Genomic DNA, 26195 nt, shown 5'->3' on the forward strand with positions numbered 1-26195 from the left:
TGGCTACGGAGAACGAGTGGGACACATCGGGAGAAAACAAAACACACGGTGGCTGGAATACAGAGTGCGACGCGGGCCAGGGGCACCTGGAGGCCGTGGAGGCGGCACCTGGGAGGGACGGGGCCCAGGGGAGCACTCACAGCCATGGGGTGTGTGGGGGCGAGTCGGCGCCCACACCTGGGGCCACGGGAGAGAGCAGACCAGCAAATGGAAAACAAGTTCAGAGTTTCCAGAATTACAGAATGACGAGACTGTCCCCGCCTGCGGCCACCATCCTAAAGTCTGAGGGCACAGACCAGCGAGGAGGTCCAGATGACCAGGAGGGGTGCTCAGGCGGCCATGTCTCTGCGCCCCACGTTCGGGGTCACAGAGCCCCTGTCTGAGAGCGCGTGGTGGGAGGGGGCACAGGCGGTGACAAGTTCAGAGTCGGCAGGAAGAGTCAGGGCAACAGGAAGGACAAAGAACTTGCAGACCAGCCCACGGAAATGCACTCGAGGCAGGGGACGGCACAGAGTCGAAGGGAGGAAAGACACAGGGACACGTGTGGAAGTGGAAGGCGGAGCAGACACCGGACTTGGACACGGAGTAGGGCTGGACACCTCCTCCGGGGGAGGCTTTAGACACGTCTGCCCGGAGAGGGGACAGGAAAGGGTGCCGTTCCTTCCGTTGTCGCTCAAAACTCCTCAGCGCAAGGGACACTGGAAATGCTGGCTGGGAACCGGAGGTTTCGAGGGTCGCGGCCAGAGGGTGGCTGGCATGGGCAAAGAGGCCCCGCTCCGTGGGCTGCGCCCCCCACTGGCCTGAGACCCTCGCTGGGTCACTCCATGTCTGTCACTCACTAGCAGGAGACGACACGGAGGTATGTGAGTGGGGTTCGTGTGGGGAATAAAAGGACACAAAGAGAGGACATGGTCGGCAAGGAGCCCAGGCATGTTAGGGTGTTCTTTCTGAAATATCCCATTGTGACCATCCTCGAGGCCACTGTCCCCTCGTTTGGATGATGCATTTGGGCTGAGCCTCAGGAACAGAGACTCGCCGCACCAGCCAGAGGGGGGCCAGATGGGGCCATACAGGGGTCAGACATGGGTCAGATGGGGGTCAGACGGAGACCAGACGGGGGTCAGATAGGGGCCATCCGGGGGCTGGTGGGGGTCAGACAGGGTTAAGCAGGCGCCAGATAGGGGCCATACAGAGGCTGGTGGGGGTGAGACGGGGGCTGAGGGATCAAGTGGGGGCCAGGTGGGGTCAGATGGGGACAGGGGTCAGACAGGGGCCAGATGGGGGCCAGACGGGCTGGTGGGGGTGAGACGGGGGTCAGACTAGGCCGGACCGTCGGGATGTGCACAGATCCCAGGACCCCTGGTCTGTCCCTGAGGGTCTGGGAGCACTGACTGCCTAAGGTTCTAGGCGACGAACGGGCTTGTGCCGAGCAAACCAGGCGTCAACTCCAATTTCTCACGGTGACGAGACAGGGTCGTTACCCACACACAACCGACAGCTCGCCACCCGCTGAGGTTGAGTGGCGGGTGCCATACTTACTTGTCACACTAAATAAATGTGCAGCCACCGGTTTCCCAGCAGAGGAAACTGGAAAATACACCAACTCTGGGTTGATTTTGGAACAAAAAGAGGGCCGGCCCCGGTGTCGTGCTCCACTGTTCCTGCTAAAAGTCCGTCTCTTCGATCAGAATGTGGGCACGGTTTCCCCATCTGTGCATCCCACTTAAGCAACAGGTCCTCCCTCCCTTTCATTCCAAAAATTAGGCCAAATAAAAACTAGCCAGAGTGCCAGTTGTTCTCCAAAAGGGAAATAAAAGAAGTCATGTGTCAGCAGAAAATATAATAAATAATATGTAAAATATATAAATATATATAATATATAATGCGTAAATATAATAAACAATATATAAAATATAATAACTGTTATAGGCCAGTGGGTGGGGCAGGATCCCACCCCTACATCGTGTCCCACACCCACGGTGTTAGCGGCAGGTGCCCAAAGCCCAGGGTAAGACAAACTAGGCCCTGGGGCCCTGGGTGGCTCAGGGGTTCAGCATCCCACTTCAGCTCAGGTCACGATCTCTCTGTTTGTGAGTTCAAGCCCCACGTCGGGCTCGCTGCTGTCAGTGCGGGGCCCACTTCAGATCTTCTGTCCCCCTCTCTCTCTGCCCCTCCCCTACTCGCTCGCTCTCTGGAAAATAAACAAAAAACTCACCAGGTGCTTGGCTTTAGCTCACTTTGTTGTAGCCACTTAAAGAACGTGTTCCTTCCCCAATCACAGGTGAACACGCTCACAGGTGAAGACAGTCACAGGTGGACGTGGTCACAGGTGAGTAAGATCACAGGTGGATACAGCTATAGATGGAGGTGCTCACAGGGGAAGGGTCTGTGTCGTCCAGCTCCCTGGGCCCCGGGAGGAAGCGTGACGTGCAAACATGAAATTGGGGTGGCCTTGACGAGAGTGAGCACCCACGGATGAAACAAATGCAAGCTCCAACTCCACACGCAGAGCCAACTCAGGATGTCGCTGATATTCGTCTCTTTCTAGCCCCAAACACAGCTGGTTCTGCTGACATGGGCATAAATTACATGGGTCAGGATGGCAGGAGAAATTAAGATAGCCCAAAGCAGGTGCTTGGCTTAAGCACAGGTCTTTAAAATTCACAAATCAATGTAAAATAACGTCCGGTTTGAAAGACTCACCATGGTGGCTAAACCAGGCCAGCTCTGGGAGAAGTGAGGCTCCAGCTCCGGGAAAGGAATCACGGGGGAGGGGACACCGCAGGGACAGAAGTGGGGCAGAGGCGGACGCCGGCAGCCCCACCTGAGAGCCGGTGAGGGCTGCTCTGTGCCTGAGGCCACGCTGTCCCCGGTTCCCCGGGCTCTGTGGCCACACCAGAGGGGGGCGGGGGAGGGAGTGGGTGGCCGCGGGGTCGACGGCTGGCATCCCCTCCAGATGTCCCTCGCCCTCGTCATGGGAGTCGCGTGCAGCAGCCAAGGCCAGAGACCAGGGGCAGCGCACCGGCACACGCTGCCTCTTCGAGCACAGGTGCGTCCTCTCCCTGGGCCTCGGTGGCCCCCCAGCCGGGCGAAGGGCCAACACCCGTCTCAGGGAACCGAATCCAGCATGCCTTTTGCAGGTGGTTCCAAGCAAAGGTGTCACCTAATCTCCATTCCAGGTGCCAGCAGCCTGGTTTTGCCTTTCACAGGGCTGCTTAGCGGCTCCGGGCAACTGGGAGCGAACGGGTCAGCCCAGCCGCCAGGACTCCCTGAGTCAGGATCACAGGCCTACGTGTGGACGAGGAGCTGCTGGCCGATGCGGTCTCTCGGGGACCGGCCGGTGACGCCGCAGCAGGGTCCTTGTGCTGCTGGGCTGGTCTCCCCGCCACCCCTCCACCAGCACAGGGAGAGCGAGGGGTCACATGTGCCCAGGACCCGGGCCGAGTGGAGCAGCGGCGTCCGGCTGTAGGCACCTCGGCAAGCCGACAGCAAGCGCCAGCAAATGGCCCTCGTTTTCTGAAAAGCTCAAAAAGAACAAAAAACAAAACTACATTAGAGCAATTGCTAATCCCAACCCCAGCGGTTGAAAGCAGGCCTCCTTTTCTGTACCGTCTCGGGGAGACTAAAGAAATCTCTGGAACAAGTCCGACTCGGCGGCACAACTGAGCAACATCTCCTTGCACAGCCCTCAGCCAGTCCGGCGGGGAAACGCCACGGGAAGAAACACTCACAGTGACCTTCCCAGGTGACTGCAAAGAAAAGTGAAGCGGGAAAGACAAGTCTGTGCCTCAAACCAGCAACAGAGACTAGGTCAGGACCCACGGATTCACAGATGCCATCCCACACGCTCTCTTTCCCAGGAAACCACCGCCGAGTGAAGAAAACCACTAAGAATAAAACAAGGTGTGCAGGACAGAGGCTCTGGGACACAGGTGTCCCCAAAGCAGAACTCAGGACGTAGAAGACGGGTTCCAACCATCAGGGACAAGTCAGGGGGCACAGAAGGAGTACTTTCTTCCACGTACGCCATGTCAGGTGACAGGGAAGGGACCATTCCTGATGTGTGTGAAAACATAGGTGATGAAAGAGATCGCTGGTTGAACATGGTGACTCGGTAGATAAGGAAGGGACACTTCCAGTCAGAAATACCTCAGATGGTCGAGAAGGATAGTTCATGGTTACAAATGGTAACGAAAGTAACAGAGAAGGACTTTCTGGTCATAAATTGTGACCCAGGTGACAGGAAAGGCTCCAGTGGTAAATCGGTGGACAGAGAAAGATTCCTAGTCATTAATGACAGCTTGGGGGTTAGAAAAAGATGGTTTCCATTCATAAGTAACAACACATGTGATAGAATAATACCGTTCCAGTGATAAATGGTAGCTCAGCCAGCAGGGAGAGAAGGTTCTGGTCAAAAATGATCATTCAGTTTTGATAGAGAAAGAATGATTTCAGTCATAAATAACTCAGGTGACACAGACAGACGTTCCCAGGGATAAAGCTTCAAGGCTTGCAGCCCCAGATTATAAGTCAGATAACGGACGGTGAGTGTTTCCAGGGACAAACCACTGGCAAGTGGCAGGTAAGTGATCAGAGGTGATGGAGTCAGAAAGACTTCCTGTCAAACATGAGAGCACAGGCGACAGGTATTGAAAAGTTTCCTGTCATAAGCCGTAATTCACACAACAGCAAAAGGTTTCAAGTGGTAAGTCCCGTGATGGAGAAAGTTTCTGGTCATAACTGATCATTCAGATGACAGAGGAAGGCTTCTAGTGCAAAGTAATAACTCAGCAGAGGCAAATTCGGCTTCCAGTCATCAAGGATGCCTCAAGGTGGTGACAAGAAAGACCGCCAGTCACAGTGATAACTCGCATGACAGGGAAGGAAAGGCTTCCAGTTGTAAATGATGCGCGAGGGGTACGGGAAGGAGCCCAGGCGCTACTCATGGCTCAGGTGGCGGAGAAACAGACTTCATCGCAAGTGATAACTCATGTCGGGGAGAAGTGCATTGTCAACCTGAACTGCAAATTCGGCAGATACACAACAGTATTCAGGTGACAGAGAATGAGGATTTCCAGGCACAACTGATAAATCACGGAGGAAAAAAAGGTGTCTGATCGTAAAGGATAAGCCGGGTGGTAAAGACAGATAGCAGCCAGTCATGGATCATAACTCACGTAATACTGAGAGAGGACATTCAGCCAAAAACGCCTCAGGAAAAGAGAAAAGAGTTTCCAGAAATAAATGTTCAATAAGTTGATAGGGAAGGACATGTTCCATTGTCAATGGTGACTCAAACTGGTAGACTAGGGTGGGTTTCAGTCATGAACTGTAACTTAGGGGACACAGAAAGAATCCAATCTTCAATCCAATCCAAGAGCAATGGAGTTTCGCCGTAAAGGATAATGAGGAGATACAGAAGGAAGACTTCCACTCCAAAATGACAACCAGGGTCATGGAAAGCTCTCCAGTCTTAAATGGTAGTTCAGATGGCGGTCAAGAAGGGAAGGGTCTGCGATGGTCACTGACGGCTCACGCGATCAGCCACGAAGGTTTCCCGCCGCAGGTGGTAAGTCCCGGTGCCGATACGTTTAGGAGACAGGGCAGGAGGTCCGCTGTCACAGATGACGACATACAGACAGAATGCGATCCGTTACTGACAACTCGTGTGGTAGAAGAGGAAGAATCCCAGTCAAAAGATAACTCACGTGACAGAGGAAACAGGTTTCTGTGAATGGCAACTCATCTAATAGAGAAAGGTTTCCAGTCCTAAGTGAGAACTCACATGATAGAGATTACGTTTGTGGTAAGTTGGGTCTGGGTGTCTGTGGGGTGCAGGGACAAGAAGCACGAGGGAACGTGGCGCTCACGCCGCTCACTGTGCCGAGAGATGACCTCTGCCTCTGCTTGAGTTTCCCGCCAGCATCCACGAAACGTGTCTGCTCTTAAGTGACCCCTGGAATGCTTCAAGGGACCAGTCCTTTCTCCCGACAGGGGGCTCCACCAATAGGCCGTCTTTGCTCCAGTGGCCCGGTTGGCTGATAGAGTCCAAACTGTCGGGTCTGCTCGGCCATCTGAAGGCTCCCAGGCCCAATCCTGCTTCCTCTCTGGTTGGGGCCCCTACCGCCTGGCGGGGAGGGTGCTCAGGCGGCAGGGACCGAGGAGGCTGACCGTCACTGCACCCGAGCTGTGGGGGTGTGCCGGCCAGAGAGGTACGTGAAGTGCTCGGGGGAATGACAAATGCAAGGACGGTGGCACTGGGTGGTTGTTACTAGGATGTGAGGACATCCTGCAGAAAAGGAAAAGCTGAGGCCAGCGGACGATGCGTGGAGAGGAGTGTGAGGGCCAGAGAGGCTCCAGACACTCAGAGAAACACAGCTCATGCAGCAGAAAAGCGGAGAGTTTGGTGGTCCAGCACCCGGACACAAGGTGGTCAAGTGCCCCCAGGGGATCCCAGACCACGACCCAGGCATAGACACCTGTGTGAATGGGTCCCGAATCTAACTCCCCAGACCTGCTGGACCTTCTGAGCTCGCAGAAGTGGCCCCCGAACTAGGGCTAAATAGCACAACCTACCTGGGGACCTGCCGGGTCCCCAGGACTGAGCCGTAGAGGGAGCACCAGGGCCACACCCCAGGGTGTCACCGAGGGAGCTGGAGGGGAAGGTCTGTGAGTGTTCAGGACTTCAGGCGCTTTCTTGGGACACGGGGTCAGATTTCCCGGCCAAGACCCAAGGGATGAGTAAACCGGCCACTCAGGGGCCCTTGGAGGCTTAAAGACAGATGTGGCCACGTGGGGCCATGGCAGCCAAGAAAGGGGTGGCTGGGTCGGCAGGCCTGTGACGGCAGGGGCCAGCAGCCGTGGGGGAGAGCTCACCAGAGCCACCTGCTTTTTTCCCTGCTGTGTGCGTTGGGAATGAAGCAACACGCTTAACATTGGGTCCCTGCCCAGTGGTGAGAGCCAGGCCAGTGGGGAGAGCAGGGGGCAATCTTGGAACTGACCCCCGACGACGGTTTCCCCAAACCAACACCAGGTGGGAAAGGGTTCAGGGGTGTGCCCTTCCCACCTCTGCTCACTCTCCGCCTGGTCCCGTGGAAACCGGGACGCAGTGATGACCGTGGGCTCCCTCAGACATGGCTCAGAGGTGGCCCTCCTGGCCCCGGTCCCCACACCTCTGCTGCTGAGGCACGGTCTTGTGGCTACAGCGGTCCGTGGCTCATGCCCGCTATTTGGAAGACTCAGAAAAGGGGCCCAGAAGGCGGTCACACACACACTGCCCTGCCTACAGGTGACCTCTCTCTCAGTTTCATCTCACGGCCCCTCCGGGCTTCAGGGGACAGCACTCGGCGTTTCGCCCATGAGGAGTGGGCTGCCCACCCCAGGAACGCAGCTCTGCTTGCCCCTTGGACCCGCCCCTTGTGGGCAGGACGGCCCTGAGCCAGCGGGGTGTCTAGCGATGCCCGGCGACGTGCACCTGGGAGGTTTTGGCTGCCACCCACAGTGCCCCTGACACAGCCCGTACCAGGGGACGAGCCCAGGACCCGTGTCCCCAGTCTCGGGGCCCACGTATGACCCTCTCCTCACACTTTGGCCCACCCGTCTCCAGCAGGCCCCTCCGGATGGCCAAGTGGGTGCGATGGCCCACGGCCTGTCTCCTACACACGCCTAGCGAACTAGGTTCCGAGGAGGAAGGAGAAGCTGGGAACGCTCATGCCCCGCCGCCCCCTCCCCTGCATGGAAGTTCATACTCACGCACAGCCCCAGACAGTGCCAGGCATGCATATGGACACACGCGGCACGTGGGGAAGACAGAAGGGGCCGCAGAGCCTAAGAGGGACACGTGGCAGGGTTGGTGGCCTTCGCTGACCACGCTGTCCACCCCGGGGCACCGGCTGAGCCCCGGCACCCGCTCCTGTGCCACCACCCGGGGCAGCGCCACCCTCTAGGGGCCCTTGGGCGGATGCATCAGATGCACCCACAGAACCTCCGGAACCCGCCTTCTGGGAAACGGGTCTTGGTCTGGTGGCCTCCTGCGGTTAGATCTCGTTTTCTGCCCGCAGGGTCTGGCTCTGGAGCCCCCGCCCCCGCCCCCGCCGTCCCCAGTCCCTCGGGCTTCCCTTCCCCCTGCCTGTCTCCCTTGCCCTGTCTTCCCCCCCATCTGCCCCAGCCCAGCCCCCGTCTCCTTCCTTCCATCCAGGTACCTGGACACCAGGCATTTCAGCAAAGTCGAGATGAAGTTGTCTCAGGGTCCCCCACTCCTAGAGCACGACGCGCCCCTCTTCTCCTGACCCCGGTGCCCACAGGCACTGCTCTTACCCCCCCTTCAGGGCTGGAGGAGGCCAGAGCCAGGCTCCAGGTTCCAGACGCGGCTCTCGGTGTCACGCCCATAAATGGTCACAGTCCCTTTTGACACCTCAAGGCATGAAACAGGCTAAAAGCTGCATAATCACGGGAACGTCTCAATAGAATCCACATCGTCGGAGTGGAGACTCAACATGAAAAGTCCTGGTGGAATACGCTTTAATACTTAAAAAGCTCTGTAACAAAAGCCAACGTGGTTTTCGAAACGTGTACAAAACAGGAGCATGAAATTGATTTGAGCGTCAGGTAAGCGCAAAGCACATCCTGTGAGGTGCGCCAAGTTCCAGCCAGCTTGCCGTACGCGGGTGACGTGCCACCGCGCGCAGCCGCAACGCTACTGCAAAACGACGGGCAGGAAACCATGCGACGCCGCCTGTCCTGGGGCCGAGCTGCGTGGCACACACTCACCCGATCCCCAAACTGCACCTTTCTCACAAATAGCACCTTTGTGCGAAGCCCACTCTTCCAGAATTGTTTTCTCCATTTCTAGAACACAGGAATAGGTTTTTTTTTTTTTTACTCATTAGTCTCTGAACCGTTTGCACCAAATAAAAGAGGCTCAGGTCAGAGAGCAAAGGCCACCTCATATTTCAGTGACCCAGATGTTTTTAACGCTGGGATTACATTCTTACTTAAGACAATGTAGTTTTTTCTTTTGCTTCTTAAAGCCTGTGTTCATGGCCTATTTTAAACCAATTTTGTCAGCATTTTGCATCTGACTGTCTAGAGGCAGGATGGAGTGAGCACACCTAGGCGGCAGAACTCGAATCATCTTTTAAAACAGTGAAAATGACAGGCCGATCCCGTCTTAAAAACATGTCACGTACGACACACTGCTTTGAACACCACTCAGCCTCGTGGGCTTCCGGCCCGGGCAGAGGGTTCGGAGACTTCTGGGCAGCGACGTCACCTGCCAACTGTGCCCACGATCACGGTGGGGTCCGGATCAGACGCAAGGCGAGAGCTGCTTCTTCTCTTCGAACTGCTTGTCCACTGCCAGAGACAGGGCTCGAAGGAAGCCCTCGATGGTGACAGTGGGGGCCTGGAAGCAGACATGGGTACATGGGCCGGTCGTGCCCCCGGTGGGGCTGCTGGCCAGCACCCCCAGTATGGGGCAGGGCGGGGGACTCCGAGGCCCTGCTCCGCGCGAGTCCACGGAGGGCCCAGCGTGAGCAGAGGTGTGTGAGATGCCCGCAGGCCACCTCCTCGCTTCAGAGGCACCGAGGCCCTCCCGCCCAGAAGCCCGTCGCTTAGGCATGGAGGTGAGTCAGATCCGTAACGGTGTTACGTGCGACTCCCCGCGAGGCCAGGCCCCGCCACAGAGTGGTGGTGGGGGGCACACAGTGGCAGTGGGGGGCATAGGGCAGCGGTGGGGGGCACAGAGCACTCAGAGGCAGGGGCGGCCACAGCGGACTCACCTGGACATACAGCGCATGGGCCAGAAAAGGGAGCTTTCTCAGGACGCGGCCGCTGAGACCCTCGCTCTTCCTGTGAACAGAACCGCGCTTGGGGACGGTTTCCCTCATCTCCGAAAGTCCCCTCCCCTATAGCTGGCCTCAAGGTGGGCTGGTGGCCCCCGGTCCTCAGCTCCTGCCCCAGGCGGGACGGGATGCTTGCCGCCCTGAGCTGCTAGCTGCCCAGGAGAGGCACGCACGACATGGTGGGCACGCGGCCGGTGGCACGGATCCCGAGGAAACCAGGCTGGTCCCCATCAACTATTTTTGTCCAAGTGTCAGAACTGCCCTCTTCTGCCTCATCTTGACCAGTTTCAATCTCTTCAAGAGATAACCCGAAATCTAGTTTCTTCAGGCTATCCCTTTGTTCAAAAGCTTCCACAAGCCTCACGGCTTCAGGATGAAGTTCAAACTCTGGTCACAACGTGGCCTCTGGGCCGCCAGCATTACCACCTGATCTCTGCCGTACAGCCCACCGGAAGTCCCCCGTGGCCTTCCCCGGTTCTCTCTAGTTTGTCCAAATTCTCATTGTCCTTCACTCCACTGCAACTGTGCTCCACTCCATCTCCCCACCTTCCCTTCCTGCCACCCTGGTCACCAAAGCCATGTGGGAGGTCGACCACGCTGCCAGCCACAGGCCCCCAGCACGTGTGCAGCCACTGGCGCTCAGGGGCCGAGCGCTCCTTCCTGACGCCTAGGGCTGCCGGGCCGCGTGCTTTCTCTGACTTCCCGAAGCACCAAGCACAGACCCCTGCCGCTGCGTCCTCTGCTTACTCAGACAGAAGCTTCCACTTTTTCCTTCTCATCGATTTGTAAAAATTTAACAAATGCCGTTTTTTAAGAAATCGGGACTACGTCACGAGAGCCTCATCTGGATATCTATCTTTTCAGAGACAAACACAGCACTGCTTTTTACTTTCTAACGGTGCCTGTGGGAGGGTGGCGGACCTCTACGCTCTGGCCCAGGAGCCTGGGGCCAGGGCGGTCGGGTGCTCTCAAAGCTCTCCCAGCGCCTGTGTGACAGACGCCTCGGGGTCCCAGTCCCTGTCCTCTGACCCCAAACCACGACCCCAGGCTGCTACAGTCAGCTACAACCGCCCGTGACCACAACAGATGCGCTTTTCTAGGTTATAAAGATGAAGGCAATGCACACCTTGAAATTTCACTCAAAAGGAGACTCAACCTTGACACGTTGTTTTCAATGAAGCCAATCATCTCCAGCTCCCGGAGGGTCAGCAGCTGCTGGCGAGGGTATATGATCTGACACTGGAGACAGACACAGGGCGTCACGGCGCGGTTCACGGGCAGAGTGCACACTGTCGGCCACGGGACAGCAGCCCGTTTCTCAGAAACATCGCCTCCCCCAGAAAGGCAAGCACGGCCACGCCAGGACGCAGGCCGCTCCCCTCTCGCTCACACGCACGTCCCCGCTCCTTCAAACGCAGGTGAGAATACGGGTGACGGGACACGTCTCGGAGACTAGCGGGGACCCAGCCTCTTCTGTGCTTTTGATCAAGACGTGTCTTCACTACGTGTCAGGGCAGAGAGGGACTCGGGAGGGGCTGAGGCCAGCCCGGTATTGGGTTTCAAAGGCGTATCACAATCCAGGGAAGCAGAGTCGAGCTCAGGAGGCAGGACTTGGCCTGCCTTTCAAGGAGGGTCTCCATTTTTTTTTTTTTTTTAAGTATTTATTTGAGGGAGAGGGAGAGGGAAAGAGAGAGAGACAGACAGACAGACAGACACACAGAATCCGAAGGAGGCTCCGGGCTCCAAGCCGACAGCACAGAGCCCAACGCGGGGCTCGAACCCACAAACCATGAGATCATGACCTGAGCCGCGCAGGCGCCCCTTCATTTTTTGTTTTTAAGACAAGACCGTTGCGTGGCAGGTGGCACAGCCTGACCCTGGATCTGGACTTCATTCCCTTGTGAGCCACGTGGCTGTACACGGGAGGCACTCTGCCAAGAAGCGGCACCTGACAGGGCGCCCAGGGACCAGCACTGAACGACTTCTAACGCGAACTGCTCTGACTTAGGGGCCAGGAGAGAACGGAGAACAAACAGCTTTGTCCGCACGTTTTGGAGGTCTGGTGAAGGCTGTGAGTAAATTTAAGCAACAGGGTTTATGCCAGGAGTGTTCTCACCTTCCTGAGCTTCCCTGGGTCCCTGCAGCCTCCCCGGGACTGCCCCCCGCTGCCCCTCCGGGTGCACGCGACAACCGCGGGCTCCTGACGGAGTGGGCCAGGCACAGGCCGACAGCCTTCAGGACTGGCCAAATTTCCACTCCGTCATCGGAATGGCTTAACTTCCTGCAAACCAGTTGAGAACCCCTGTCCCACACGCTCAGCTTCTAGAAAAAGTTCGTACGTTAACCGGCGAAACATCTCCCGGATGCGCAGCACAAGTAGGAGCGTGACCACCGTCGGGATCCCATCACGCTGACTTCTCGGCACCAACACTTTCCGGAGCTCACCTGGGACCTCAGGTCAAGGCTCCCCGGGGCCGCCACTTTCTCCGTGCCGCAGCAAAGTGGGACGGGGTGCACACGCCAGACCAGCCCTCCCATCCCCGTCGGGGGCTGTGTGATCCCCGCCGAAGCTCTGTGGCGCCGGGCTGGGGGTCGATCCCACCCCCGCCATCCTGTTACGACAACGTCATGCCAACGATCAGCACGTAAATCCCCGTCCGTCGGTTGGCTTGGTTACTGCCTACCTCCCAGAATGAGGGTTCAGGAACGCTCCCCTGGGGGAAGGGACTGCCTGCCTCGGGCCTGCTGTGCCCAGTGCCCTGGACTCCTAGCACCCAGGTTCTGCCTAGAGTGGTTTACACCAGGCCCACTGGGAGCGTGCCACCTCGCCCACTGCCGTTGTGCTCCCTGCTCGCTAGAACACGGGACTGAAGGGACGTTAATGCCGTAGTTAATGATACACTGTGAACGGCAACCCGGTCAGGAGGACGTCCCTGTGAACTGCGACCTCCAGTCAGATGACATCCCTGTGAACTGTGGCCTCCAGTCAGGTCTCCCTATGAACTAGGACGTGTCCGGCAGGTTTCCACGCCCCTCCCAGCAGATCGACCGATCACATGATCACAATCATCATTTTGCACTAAAAGAGCAAAAATATAAAGTCGGTGGCCATAATTTCTTTTTTTTTTAAATTTTTTTTTGACATTTATTTATTTTTGAGAAACAGAGTGAGACAAAGCGTGAGAGGAGGAGGGGCAGAGAGAGAAGGAGACACAGAATCTGAAGCAGGCTCCAGGCTCTGAGCAAGCAGTCAGCACAGAGCCTGATGCAGGGCTCAAACCCATGAACCGTGAGATCGTGACCTGAGCCCAAGTCAGACGCTCAACTGACTGAGCCACCCAGGCATCCCAATAATTTCAACTATCAGCTCAACCTACAAAACACACCAACTGCAGTTTTCGACCTAAGATGGTTAATACCACGTTCAAGGAACTCATCCCATCTCGGAATTGGCGACTAAGGACACACGAGAAGCCCGGTGGGAAGCAAAAATGCCCCGTACCTTCATCAGTTCTTCCAGACAGGAGAGGTAGATTTTGAAGATGGCTGCTGCAGAGGGCGGTCCGATGTACTGCCTGATGTCAGCCCTGTCCACGAAGGCCACGTCGATCCTCTCCGTGATGTTGGAAGTGGTCAGAATCACCACATTGCAGTGCCTGGAGGCAGAGGAGTGAGCGCCAGTCGGCCGGTGCCTCAATGATTCCATCACACCCCCCACCCCCGTCCTCGAAGGTTCAGAATTCAGCCAGCGTCTCAGCCGGCTGCACCCCACGTCCCAAACCCGGCCTAGGAGGCCTCCTGGGCCCACACCTGAGTGCCTGCCGGGCCCCCAACTCCCACCAGGCTCTCTTGGCTGCACCACAGTGCGCCAAGGAGATGTTGCTCCTGTCTTCCAGCAAGTTGTCCCAGACCCCCACTTGACTGTTCCCTCTCTTCCGTCAACTGTGGCATGGCGAAACTCTCACTTTTTCTTTTTTCTTCCTCCCCCCCCAATTTTATTTTTATCTCTAGAGACAGGGAAAGTGTGTATGTGCAGGGCGGGGGGGAGGGGGGGAGAGAGAGAGAGGGAGGGAGGGAGGGAGGGAGAGAGAGAGAGAGAGAGAGAATGAGAATCCCAAGCAGGCTCCATGCTCAGCTTGGAGCCCAGTGCAGGGCTTGATCCCACGACCCGAGCCAGTATCAAAAGTCAGACACTTAACCGCCTGAGCCACCCAAGCACCCCCGGAGCTCTCACTTTGTGTGCAGCGCCCTGAGCACCCCATCGACCTGCCAGGGCACAGCCAGCTGAGCACTCGACGCGCAGCTCTCGGGACTCCCCCACGCCGTGGAGCTGAGGTATTTATCCTGTTTACGGGCTGCTTCCCCTTTAGCTCCCAAAGGACAAGAGAGCCCCGTGGTCCAGTCTGTCGGCCAGCATGGCCAGCACACGGCAGGCACAAGGCATCCCGTGAGCACGCTTCCCAGGCCTCTGGGCTTGGTGTGGGGGATGTGGCGATGCTCCCCCGGGGCCCGAGTCAACACACAGGCCAGGCCGCAGGAAGCGTGTGGCCTGGGGAGCCCCCAGGAAGGCCAGCTTCACCCGGTGTCTGGAAACAGGTGTGTAGTGCGGGGTGAGCAAGGGTGAACCACTGAGGGTAGGGGCAGGGAGTGTGCGGGTCACAGGGGTCCGGGCGGAGGGATGACACGGCTGGGATTCTTGTCTGGGGACGGGCTTTGTCCCAAAGAGTCAGACCCACACAAAGGAAGGCCTGGAAGGGTGGCCTAGAGGGGCCTGAGCAGGAAGCGTGAAGTGAAGGGCACAGGAAGGGGTGAGGGCAACCAGAAACCCGTGCGTCTCCGTTCCCTCCTGAGCCCCCACTCCTGCCAGCGACAGGAGGGGCACCGGGACCCCACCTTCTGGCTCGAGCAGGGGCTGCACAGTGAGGACATCGGGTCAACGGGAACCCTGGAGGCAGGAGCTGCAGGGCTGAGTGAGTGCCCCGGGAGTGTCCGACGCCCAGTCTAGGTGGACCCGCCGGCCCGCGAGGGGTGAGCAACAGAAGAGCGAAGGAGGCTGACAGCAGAAACTAGGCGGTCTGGAGAGTGGAGGCAGGGGAAGGGTGGCTGGAGGTCTGACGGTGCGGAAAATTCCAGGGAGGGCAGATGGCTCTCAGGTAAGGGAGGGGCAGAAACCAGACTGAGGAGCAGAGCCCAGGGAGGAAGGAGGAGCGGCTACAGGGGCGCATGGCTGGCCCCGAGCAGGGCGGAAGCAAGCAGGCCAGCAACAGCTGCGGCTCAGGAAATTACAGCCCCTCACAGCAGGTTGTAAACCGTAAACGTACTGCGGGAGGCCCGGGAAACAGCCCACGGCACGATTCGGTTCCCCACCAGTCCACGCGGACAAGCTAGCTCTGCAGCCGGGCAGCCTCCCAGTGGGAGAGCGCTCCCGGGACCCACCGAGGGCTGCGATCCGGGGTGGGGGTGGGGGCCCGGACCGAGTCAGGTTACGAGGAGTCACTCCCTAAAGCTGCACGGGCTCAGAGCACACTGACCATGGGCCCCGGACCTGCCAAGGCTGGGCTGTGGAGACGTGAAATCTGGCCCCATGAAGCGCACGCGGGGGGCGCTCGCCTGTCCATCGCCAGCCCTGCAACGCCAACCAACACTGGGCGGTGCCGGCATCGGTGCCGGAGGGCGGCCGTGTTTCACGGTCACGCGCTTCTCCGCACACTTGAGTTTCGCTTTATGTTTCCGATACCTTAGTGAAAGCACCTGTCCCCGAAGCGGTGCATTTAGCAGATACACCGCCTCAGGTGTGGGAGAAGGGCCGAAACTCAGCAGCCGTGTGTCCACTCAGAGGAGCTGAGTAACGGGTAGAGGCGTGCGGCCACCTCACACCCTCCCTGTGGCTTCTCACGTGAGACCACCGTGTCAGCATTACCTCTTAATCTGATCGATCTGGGTTAAGACAGCGTTGACCACACGGATGGCATCTGACGGCTCGGTACCTGCTCTGCAAGCGTTGCGGGCGGCCGTGAGGCTCTCCACCTGTGGGGATGGGGCGACAGGTCGGATAGGACAGCACCCGACCCCAGGGGCAGCCATGCGCTGCATCAACCGAGCAAGCGAGGGACAAGTGAACGGGTACGCGTGAGCCCGCTATGCCAGGAGCTCGACGTGCGGGACGCCGGGGAGGAGAGGGCTGCGTGACAGGAGCGCCGGATGGAGGACGGACTCAGCCAGGGGTCCAATTTCCTTCAGTCACGGGTGTGATGTCCAGCTGCGCCTACCTCATCAATCAGCACAAATACCAGCGCATCTCTGTCATCAATCAAGTCCTGAATCTTCTGGAACATCTTCGTTACCAGCTTGCCACTCTGGAACCAAAACACTCCTTTAATGTTGACTTGTACGCTTCACACCGCCTGCTGCACACCCTCATCTGCCGTCCCTGCCCAGCCTCGTTATGACCCCAGGTGGCCCCACAAGCCCATTGCCTCCTGACGGCCCCCTGCAGAAATCCCTAAATCCAAGGAGCCAGGGCCACACGGGAGAGGCCGACCCACACGATCCCCTTGCCCCGCTCCACGTGCCAGGAAGCGTGCCCGAGCCCACGCCGGCTCAGCCCTGAGCCGCCTGGCACACACAGGTGCCTCAGCGCCCTCCCTCCTTCCTTTTGCCTGCCATCCGCCCCACCAGGAACAAGATGGGTCATGGATGCAAGCTAAGTGCACTCCTTACGGGTGCTCCGCGTCCTGGCTCACCACCCTCTGGAGGGATCTGTTTGCACCGGTGCCCGGGCAGAGCTCTCCTGTGCTGAGAGGCACCTGCAACATCACCTTGGCCGAGCCCCACGGTTTGGACAGAGGAACACAGAGGAACGAGGCTCAGAGCCCTGAGGGCGTGCTCTCTGAGGATGCAGCCCTCTGCTGAACGCAGGTCCCGTCCTCAGAGAAAGCTGAGTGTCTGTCCCACCTAAAGGTCTGGATGCCACCAGGAGAGGGTCCCCTCGGGCCTATTTCCAAGTTACCGCTCAGTTCTGGAACTTCCCTCCGACCGCGAGTCCGCCCTACTGTCACGTTACCTACTTCTGTCTGAAGCTCTCGGAGGAGAGTCTGCCTACTCTACGAGACAGCCGTCCACCTACATGGTTGACAATGCCGACAAGCAGAAGCGATGCTGATACTTACTTCCGAAAACCACTTAGAGAAGAGGCTGTGGCTGTTTATTTCAATTAATTGGCCGTACCGGTACCTGAGATGATAAAACAGAGTTACAACGAGTGGCTTCCAAATCGCTCCTACGGCACCCCCAGGGGCGGCAACACTTCTGCTTTAACCCAGCATCCCTCCGCGGCCCACTAACTGGTTAAGTCACCACAGCTACCAACGGGGCCTGGTGCAGCAGCCTGCACCAGTACTTACGACAATCTAACAGCATGCAATCAGCGGTCCTAGCTGAAGCAAACTAAGGGTTTTGAACTGGAAAACATCTCTGCGTCAAAACAACAGTAACATCTCTCTCACTTTTCATCTGCTCGTAACTGACGTCTCAGGTGCTCTGAGAAGCGTCACCAGCAGTAACGTGGTAGCAAAACAAAACGTAACCGTCAGACGTTTTCTGGCCAGAGCTGAACGTTTTCCTCCCTCCATAAACCCAGCGAGTGGACAATCTGTTTCCCAGCAAAAACTCACTTCCTGTGGACCCCAGGGCCGAGGGGCACCCGGAGGCCCCGATGGCAACCTCAGTATATGCTGACAGACTGCAATCCAGCACTGGTCCTCTGTGCACACGGGACACCTGGACGCACTTAGTTCTGACTAAAATCAAACAGGGAGCCAGACGGAGGCAGAAGGGAAGCCGAGCCCCGTCCCCGATGCCTCGAAAGTCCACACGAGAAAGACAACCCCTTTCAAAAAATTGCAACTGGCTATCCGCTAATCCTGTTTACCGAAGAGGCGAGAGACAGACAACTTAATGGAGTAAAGGCTGGGTTGAATACTGAACAAAATCAACCCTAAGGCATTTCGATCAGGTGAGCAACAAAGGCTTGCTAAGGTTTCTCTCTGGCATTTCTAAGCCACAAAATAAATGCGTGTTTCCAGGCGGGGGTACTGCAGGAAGTTTTCTTTCTCGCGGGAACATCTTCGGCGTCCAGGTTTCAGGTAACGGCTCCAAGAGATCTGCAAGGCACAGATGCACCTCGGCAGGTCAGGACAAAACCAAGTTGCTCACACAGAATAACAGGTAGAAAAAGAGCAACTTCCCTACACAAAAATACTCACGGGACATTTTCGAAAGGGAAGAAAATAAAGTATTCGTCCTAGGATACACGCTGGAGTAACAAGTCTCAGATCAACCCCCTGAATTAACCGGAAAAGGAGACAAAATCATCGCAACAGCATCCGTGAATGGCGCCAGACAGCAGGCGTCAGGACTGTCACCCAGACAGGACCAAGGGAGCCTGCAAGCGCTCTGGCTCTCTGCCTACAGCGCCTTCCAACCGCGACCCTGCAGGGGACCCAAGACGTGCACAGCCACCGCGCTGACTTGGACACAGAGGTCAGAGTTCGAGGAGCCTGAGGCAGCTGTAGGCTGCAGAGCCGAGTTCCAGAGGGGAGGCAGACACGCAGGAGTAAAGCTCCAGGAATCATCACGGGGTCCCTCTGGGTCTTTGCTGACACTCGGGCGTGCGTGAATACGGAAATCGCAATCGGCCGGAGGGCCGTGAGGGGCACGGCTCCTGGTGCTCACAGGCTGGGAAGCTCAAGTTCCCAATGGCCAACATGCACGGTACCCGCTATCACTCAGGGTGCCCAAGTGAGATCCCAGAAGGGCCTCACTTCACTATTAAGTCTGGACTCCTTTCCAGTAAAGCTTAAAAACAAACCTCGAAAGTTGCCCTAAATCACAAATGCAATGCCTAGCAGAACAAAACCCGACAAAAACAACGTCTGCGTTCAACCAAAACTCACCTGACAGCACAAGCAGAAACGGACCCCAAACCGGGAGAAACACCAGTCGACAGAAAGACCCGGAACTGACAACAAGGACGGGCTTAGTAAGGGAAAGTTGTGAAATGGTGACCACACACTGGCTCAAACGTTTTAACAAGAGGATAATGCGGAGAGAATCGAAAAGTATAAAAGGAACCAAGTGGAACAGCCAGAAAAGAAAAATCTGCAAACAGAAATGAAAATGTCACTGAATTAAAAGCAGATTTGACATCTTAGAAAACTGCCCAAAATGGAACACAGAAAATTCTAAAATCCTCAAAGAAAAAAAAGCCACATTGGTGGCCCAGGGGAGAATATCAAACAGCTGAACACGCAAATAAATGGGTCTGTTCCTAGAAAGTGAGTGTGTGTAGGGGGAATTCGTTGAGAAAATAACGGCCGAATGGTGTCTGAACGCGATGACATCATAAGCCCCGAGAGAGACAGAACTCAAGGAGAAACACACAAATCCCCCCCTAGCTTGGCCATGCCTCTCTCAGGCAACAGGATGGGAGACCATCAGCGAGAGCAGCAAGCATCCGGCCCTGAGAGCAGACTGCATTCTGACACACACGTGGGACAGTCACCAAAGAGCACGTGCTGATCGTGAAAGCAAGCGCCGTAAACGTAAAAGACTGAAACTCTTAACTCAGAACGGTGCTCAGTACGGGAGTGAATGTGCTCTGAGAGAGAGGGAGCTACTAGTAAAGGAAAATTATGAAGAAATAAACAGCTTCCATGTCACACATGAAGAGCAAGCGACCCGGTCCTGCTGCTCCCCTTTCTCGAATTACCAGAAGTTACCTGCTCGAAAGTCTGATGGTCAATTTCTGGGCTAGTGCCTTACACAGGGATGTTTTTCCAGTTCCCGGAGGACCTGTAACAAAACCCAAGCAGATGTGTTTTTAAGTCAGCGTGGTAACAAATCCCTTAAAACAACGGGAGCTGCATCATCCCCGGCACACACAGCAAGGAGTGGGGCTCAGAGCTCCGAATGCTGTTACCCCAAGTACTGCCGGGCAGCCCACAAAGAAGTCGGCTAGCAGTGTGCATGCTGCAAAATATTAACATGCTTCCCAAGGCTTTCCCTTTTTCTCCTTGTCTGACCTCGGCCCGTGTTTCTACTCTTGGCTTCCACGTCCCCAACACAGCATCGCCCCCCAGCCCGTGCGTCCCCTCAGCATCCAGAGCGAGCACATCTCCTGGTCTCCAACTTCGCTGACACCCTCCTTGTCCCCACACGTCCTCTAGAAAACCCACTCGCTAAGTCACCTCGTGAAGGTCAAACACCTTTCATGACAAGCATCTGGATTCTTTTTTTTTTTTTTAATTTTTTTTTCAATGTTTATTTATTTTGGGGACAGAGAGAGACAGAGCATGAACGGGGGAGGGGCAGAGAGAGAGGGAGACACAGAATCGGAAACAGGCTCCAGGCTCTGAGCCATCAGCCCAGAGCCCGACGCGGGGCTCGAACTCACGGACCGCGAGATCGTGACCCGGCTGAAGTCGGACGCTTAACCGACTGCGCCACCCAGGCGCCCCGACAAGCATCTGGATTCTTAAGGCACTGACGTTTGTCATTCCTGCAGCCCACAGCATCCCCGTCTTCCACGGCAGCCCACACTAAACCAGAAGAGCAGCAGGCGAAGCCCTGCTCGTACAGCTTCTTGCCCCGTGTGCCACTGAGCAGGAGGCCTGGCAGCAGCTGAGACGCCAACACAGAGGGACAAATGCATCTGCCAGAAGATGCAGACACCTTCAAATCTGATCTGAGTGCATTCTTGATAATTAAAGAAGAAACATAGAGCCCATTCTAAACGGGAAATACTTGATTTCACTAATCAAAATACCCACGGATGGTCTGCTCAGAACCCAGTATCAGGACAATATGCTGAGATTATCTGCGGTTTAAAAGGCCCCGTGTTGGGGGTGCCTGGGTGGTTCGGTTAAGCATCTGAACCTTGATTTCGGCTCAGGCCAAGATCTCACAGTTTGTGAGACTGAACCCCGAGTTGGGCTCTGTGCTGACAGCGTGGAGCCTTTTTGGGATTCTCTCTCTCCCTCTCTCTCTGCCCTTCCCCCACTCGTGCGCTCTGTCTCAAAACAAATAAATACAATCTTAGAAGAAAATAAAAGATTTTTTTTTTTTTTTTTTAACGTTTATTTATTTTTGGGACAGAGAGAGACAGAGCATGAACGGGGGAGGGGCAGAGAGAGAGGGAGACACAGAATCGGAAACAGGCTCCAGGCTCTGAGCCATCAGCCCAGAGCCCGACGCGGGGCTCGAACTCACGGACCGCGAGATCGTGACCTGGCTGAAGTCGGACGCCCAACCGACTGCGCCACCCAGGCGCCCCAGAAAATAAAAGATTTTTAAGACTCCACAGAAGCGTATGGTCTTAACTGGTCTCAGAAGCTAATCACCCCCACCTCACTATTATTTGGGCATTCTCTCGATTTCTTTCTAACCAGGAACATCCAGAAAAAATCCAACGTTCTCCTCTGAGAAGATTCAGACAGAATTTCAGTGAAGCAGGGCTGCTGCGGTTTATGGTCACGAAGCGAAGCCCTGGGAATACTACAAAAACGTGAGGCAGTTCCTGCCCTAAGGACTGTGCGATCCCTTGGGGGAATTAGGCAGTTATATGAGAAGTTTCGTAATAACATAGAAGAGTCACAAGGCAGAGACCAGGCAGCTGCTGAGTGAAGGGTCAGGTGACACATGCCCAGGGTAACGTGAGCTAGAGTGGCTTCTCAGGGAGGGGACGTTCGAGGACAGCTCTGGCTGCATCAGAAAACAGAACTGTAACCCCTTGAAGGTCAGCGGGACAAGTAAAAAAGCCTGACTTCACACGGTTTACCTGGTTAAATAAAGAAAACTCCACACGCTCTTACCGTGAAGCAGCACCACCCGGTTCCAGGTGATGAGATTGCTGTCGACGTTCTTGTCTGAAAACAGCAAGGTTGTCATCACGTAATCGAGGAGCTGAGCGAAGAAAGGTAAAATGCAGATGGAGGTGTGGACAAGGCAAAGGTTCCCACCAGATGTGCTGCCGGAGCTCGTGCCCGAGGAGAGGGGCCGGGCGCCAGACCACCCCTCGGCGACTGCTGGCGCCGAGTGCCGGATGCTTCACAGGCTTTCGTTTTGGAAGAAACTCCAAACGTACGAGACCAGGTTGGCTGCTGCTACTCTAAGTATGCAGACAAACACAGGGGTCCCGCCAAAGGACAAGACTTAGCAGGTGATGAGTGGGCTCCTACCTCTGGGACAACACAGCAGCGGGCAAGCCACAGCACATTCACTTAGGACAACAGCCAGGACTGTGGTCGCGCAGCCCGGGTGATGTGGGGGATGGACTTCTAGTGTCCCCCACGGCATGCAGGACCCTTCCCCTTGAAGGGGGCTCAGACGAGCTGGCGCTCGCTCAGACCTGCCGACCTGCTCTGTCTGCCCCTTGGCCTTGCCTCCTCGGTCCCAGTGCATTAAGAGCACAATCCGGTGAAAGCTGTCTTTACATTCTGCACCCTCCTCTTCCTCCCCCATGGGACAGACACCCGGGACACGGGCTGCCAGGAGCCATAAATTCCCAAAAGCCTATTTGAGTCACGGGGCTCCAAGATGCTGGAGGGCAACACAATATTGATCCCAACTCAAACAGCCGGGACTTCCTGCAAAATTAGCACAGCAACTTACATGAGATTTGACTTCCACATCATATACCAGGCTGTCCCAAAGCCCATGGAATTCAGCTGGGAGAGAGGAAAACAAAAACCTAATTTTAGGAAAAGAAGCACCACAATGACCAGTGAGGTCTGCCCCGAGTCACTGACGCTCTCCACCGCACCACACACCACAGGCTGAGAGTCTCACTACCGGGAAGTTAAATTTTTGAATTGTTTCTTAAAAGTTTAATTTTTCTTTACAGATGCAAAATCACTGCCAGTCACTCAGCTTTCAACAGACAACCGAATGGAGTATGGAGTTACTTTTTCATCACGTGACCACGCGCAATTATCTCTTGTGGACCTGAGCTCTCCCACAAGCACATAGACTGCCCCACCGTCCTCCCCAGCAGCCAGCACTTGGGTGGGGCAGAGGCAGGTCTGGGCCGGCTGTCACGACACCACACGTAAACGCTGAGGACTCCACCGGCTAGAACCCAGGCAAAGTCCACAGGGAAGCACGGAGAAGGCAGGAGGAAGGAAGGGGCCGGCAGGTGACCGACCGGGAAGGAGAGAGCACCTCCGGATTCTCAGCACCATCTCTGAGGGACCCGCCTGCAGGAACACAGCCTCACAACGGAGACCCCTGCTTTTATCTTCTGTGATGCGCTCTCTGTTCCACAAGAAAAAAAAACACCCCGAAAGCCTACAAAACAGATGGATGAGTACAACCTCCTCAGCTAACTGCCGTGGAGAGAGCAGGCCACATGCCGACCCCTGACCTCGTGTCCCAGGTGCGTACTGCCCGGCGCCAGGGCTCACGCACCTGCGGGCAGGACCCAGTGACTCGCGGCAGTTATGTTCTCGGTCTCCTCCTCCAGAGTCTCACTGCTGGGGCCGCCCTCATTCAGCTGGAAGACGTGAAGTGAAATCGTGCAGGCACCCAAGTCGATGGGCTGTGATGAGAGGGAGAGCAATCAACCCACACAGACTGAACTCCCTTCCCAATTCTAGCCATGACGATTACCCGGTAAAGTCCAAAGATAAAAATTGAATATGCAGAACGTTAGAAACTCGTTCGTAGATTAGGAAAAAAGCCTATCATATTCAGATTCGGTATCAACTCTTTAAGATGTTTCTCTCTCCCCTTCTGACTAAAAAACTACTTTATTGTTCTTCGTAATCGTGAAAATTACGTGGTTGGTGAAAACGTACAAACGATACAGAGTGAAGTTTGTCAAAGTCGCCCATCCAACCTCACACAGCCACACGTACTTGACCAAAAACGGATTCAACCACACAGTTTTCTAACTGTGCCTTTCCTGCTTTTTCACAGCTACGTCGTATTTACTGTGATCGTATCATCCGCTTAGTCAACCTCTAACTGACGGATAACCAAGATATTTCGAGTTGTCAGCTACTATTAACAACATATAGAAAGTCGCCCTTGCACTTCTACAAAATCACATAATTACGTCTGAAGATGAATTTCTCTAGGTGAACAGGCAGAGCCAAAGATGAGAACGTTAAAACGTCTAATCGCTGGCCCCAGCGCCCTCCACTGAGGCTGCGTTAACCTGTCCTCCCTCAGTAGCGTGGAGAGCGCCTCTGCGTCCTCCAAGCTGTCCAAAATCAAGTATGATGGGTAAAAGTCACAAAGCCACGGGGCACCTGGGTGGCTCAGTCGGTTGAGCGTCCGACTTCGGCTCAGGTCATGATCTCACCATTCGGGGGTTCGAGCCCCGCGTCGGGCTCTGTGCTGACTACTCAGAGCCTAGAGCCTGCTTCGGATTCTGGGTCTTCCCCTCTCTCGGCCCCTCCCCTGCTCATGCTCTGTCTCTCAAAAATAAACATTAAAGAATTTTTTTAAAATACCCCAAAACTGACAAAGACACAAACGTTAGTCCCAGTATAAGAAAGGAGAGGTCCACCTTCTAAGCAAAATTTTGGGGCCAAACCAATGCTTCCCAACTGATTCTTTGTAAGACACGAGCCATGCGGATAGAGGGGATGTATCAGACACTGGGTTGTTTGTATAGTGACAAAAAGGTCCCAACACACCCACCCTCTCCCACAAAGATGGTGGGCGAGGCCGTCTGCACGCCAGACTAGACGAAGCCCTTCTCCACGGAAGGCCCATCTCATCCCTCAGCCCCCATGCCTCCTACAGTCTATGCCGGTGGAGCGGTCCATGGACATCTGCTGCCTGGAAGGACAGAGAGCAGGGACGGAGGCCTCATCAGCACAGCCCATTCCACGGCGCTGCGTTCTGCTTTCCCAATGGTCCCCCTACTGTGCTGTGAGCATCCTGACCCCGGGGCCAGCCCACTCCCAGCACCTGGCTCTTCCCAGACAAAGCAACAGATAAACGAACCACTTTCTGACAACACACCACCAAAGCAGCGAGCAGACAGCCATGATACTGACGTGGCTTTTTTTTTTTTTTTTAAGGTAAACTCAACACCCGACGTGGGCCTTGAACCTATGAACCCAGGATCAAGATCGCATGATCTGCTAAATGATCAAGATCGCATGATCTGCTAAATGAGCCAGTCTGGTGCCCCCATGACACTGACTTTGTATTCGACCATGGATTAGCGATTTCTTGGCAATATGAATTAGTCACCTGTGGGTCTTTAACCTTCAACTCTGTGTCAACAATAGACACAGACTGCACGTTTCTGCTCAGAAAAGGATCATCAAACTCGGTCCACGTGTAGTCACCAAACACAATGTTATGTCTGTTGAGCAGCTTTCTAACGCTCAGCTTTATATCTTCTTTTTTGGCAGTGCTGGGAACACAAGACACAGAGGTCAGGATGGTAACAAGTGCCTTCTACAAAATCAGGCCTTTCAGAGCACAGAGGTGGGCTCACCTGGGGGTCAGCCCCAAGCCAAGCCCTGCCCTCCATCTGCCAAGAGGCCACAGCAACAGCTCCTGCCACCCGGGGCTGCCCCAACGGAAGATCAGCCCGGACACACAGGCCTGGCGTGCGCCGCGAGCTCTCGCTAGCGCTGCTACTGTTAGGAATGAAGGCGCAAAGCTCCCACAGCCGTGGGGTTGCAGCCCGAGTCCGCATTTTAACAAAAGCCGAGGCCTGTGATTCACGTGGGAAAACTCTTGACACTTTCGGACGGCTTCCAGGACGCCGACAGGTTCTGGACCATACCTGCCTCCGCCCCACCTCCCACACTGCCCCAGCCGGCCTCCCCCTCGGGCTCCCCCTCGGCGGCAGGCAGGCCCCCGGGAGGGTCCACCCTCCCGGGCGCCTGCCCCACGCAAGCCACACCCAGACCCCTCTGAAAGCTGCGGACCACGGGGGTTCGCCTGGGGTCCTGAGAGATCAGGTGGTGGGCGGCTGGGGTGACCGAACAGCCCGACAAACGCCAGGTCCGAGGATAACGTGCACACGCGCCCCTTCCTCCCCGGGCCCGTCCGGCTCCGCTTGGGTGCGGCGCCCGGGCTCACCTGCCGCTCCGCTGGTGCACCTCCACGTGGACGGTCGGCGCCTCGGCCACGCAGGGCAGCGCCTGCTTCAGGTCGCCCACGGCCTCGTCCATGGCGCCGCCTGGAGCAGCGGGGACCCGGCCGGAGCGTGGCCGCCGCCGCCTCGCGCCCCGAGCCGCCGCCGCCGCCGCCACCGCCCGGGCCTCTCCAGCCGTCCGCCCTCCCGCCCGCGCTTGAAAGTGCCGCGCGCGGCGCACCGCCCTCTGA

At 56.3% G+C, this 26195-nt stretch overlaps 1 protein-coding gene across 2 annotated transcripts; it reads right to left on the reverse strand.

Annotated features, from left to right (window-relative positions):
- Positions 1 to 1233: 1233 nt before the first annotated feature.
- Positions 1234 to 26187, reverse strand: LOC123606121 (pachytene checkpoint protein 2 homolog). Of its 2 annotated transcripts, XM_045494074.1 has the most exons (13): positions 25950 to 26187; positions 25107 to 25272; positions 23307 to 23436; positions 22512 to 22567; positions 21713 to 21803; positions 19622 to 19694; positions 17012 to 17075; positions 16112 to 16198; positions 15763 to 15869; positions 13345 to 13498; positions 10969 to 11081; positions 9780 to 9849; positions 8506 to 9403 (listed from the first exon to the last, which is right to left on the reverse strand). In XM_045494074.1, the coding sequence occupies exons 1-13, from the start codon at positions 26039 to 26041 to the stop codon at positions 9308 to 9310; spliced, it is 1299 nt and encodes a 432-aa protein (XP_045350030.1). In that variant the 5' UTR covers positions 26042 to 26187; the 3' UTR covers positions 8506 to 9307. The 2 variants fall into 2 exon arrangements, with proteins under 2 accessions (XP_045350031.1, XP_045350030.1); XM_045494075.1 differs by lacking the exons at positions 8506 to 9403; positions 9780 to 9849; positions 10969 to 11081 and adding an exon at positions 1234 to 1587 and having other exon boundaries at positions 25950 to 26135.
- Positions 26188 to 26195: the final 8 nt, after the last annotated feature.

The sequence above is a fragment of the Leopardus geoffroyi genome, chromosome A2 (assembly GCF_018350155.1).
Source record: "Leopardus geoffroyi isolate Oge1 chromosome A2, O.geoffroyi_Oge1_pat1.0, whole genome shotgun sequence".
NCBI classification, from domain to species: domain Eukaryota; kingdom Metazoa; phylum Chordata; class Mammalia; order Carnivora; family Felidae; genus Leopardus; species Leopardus geoffroyi.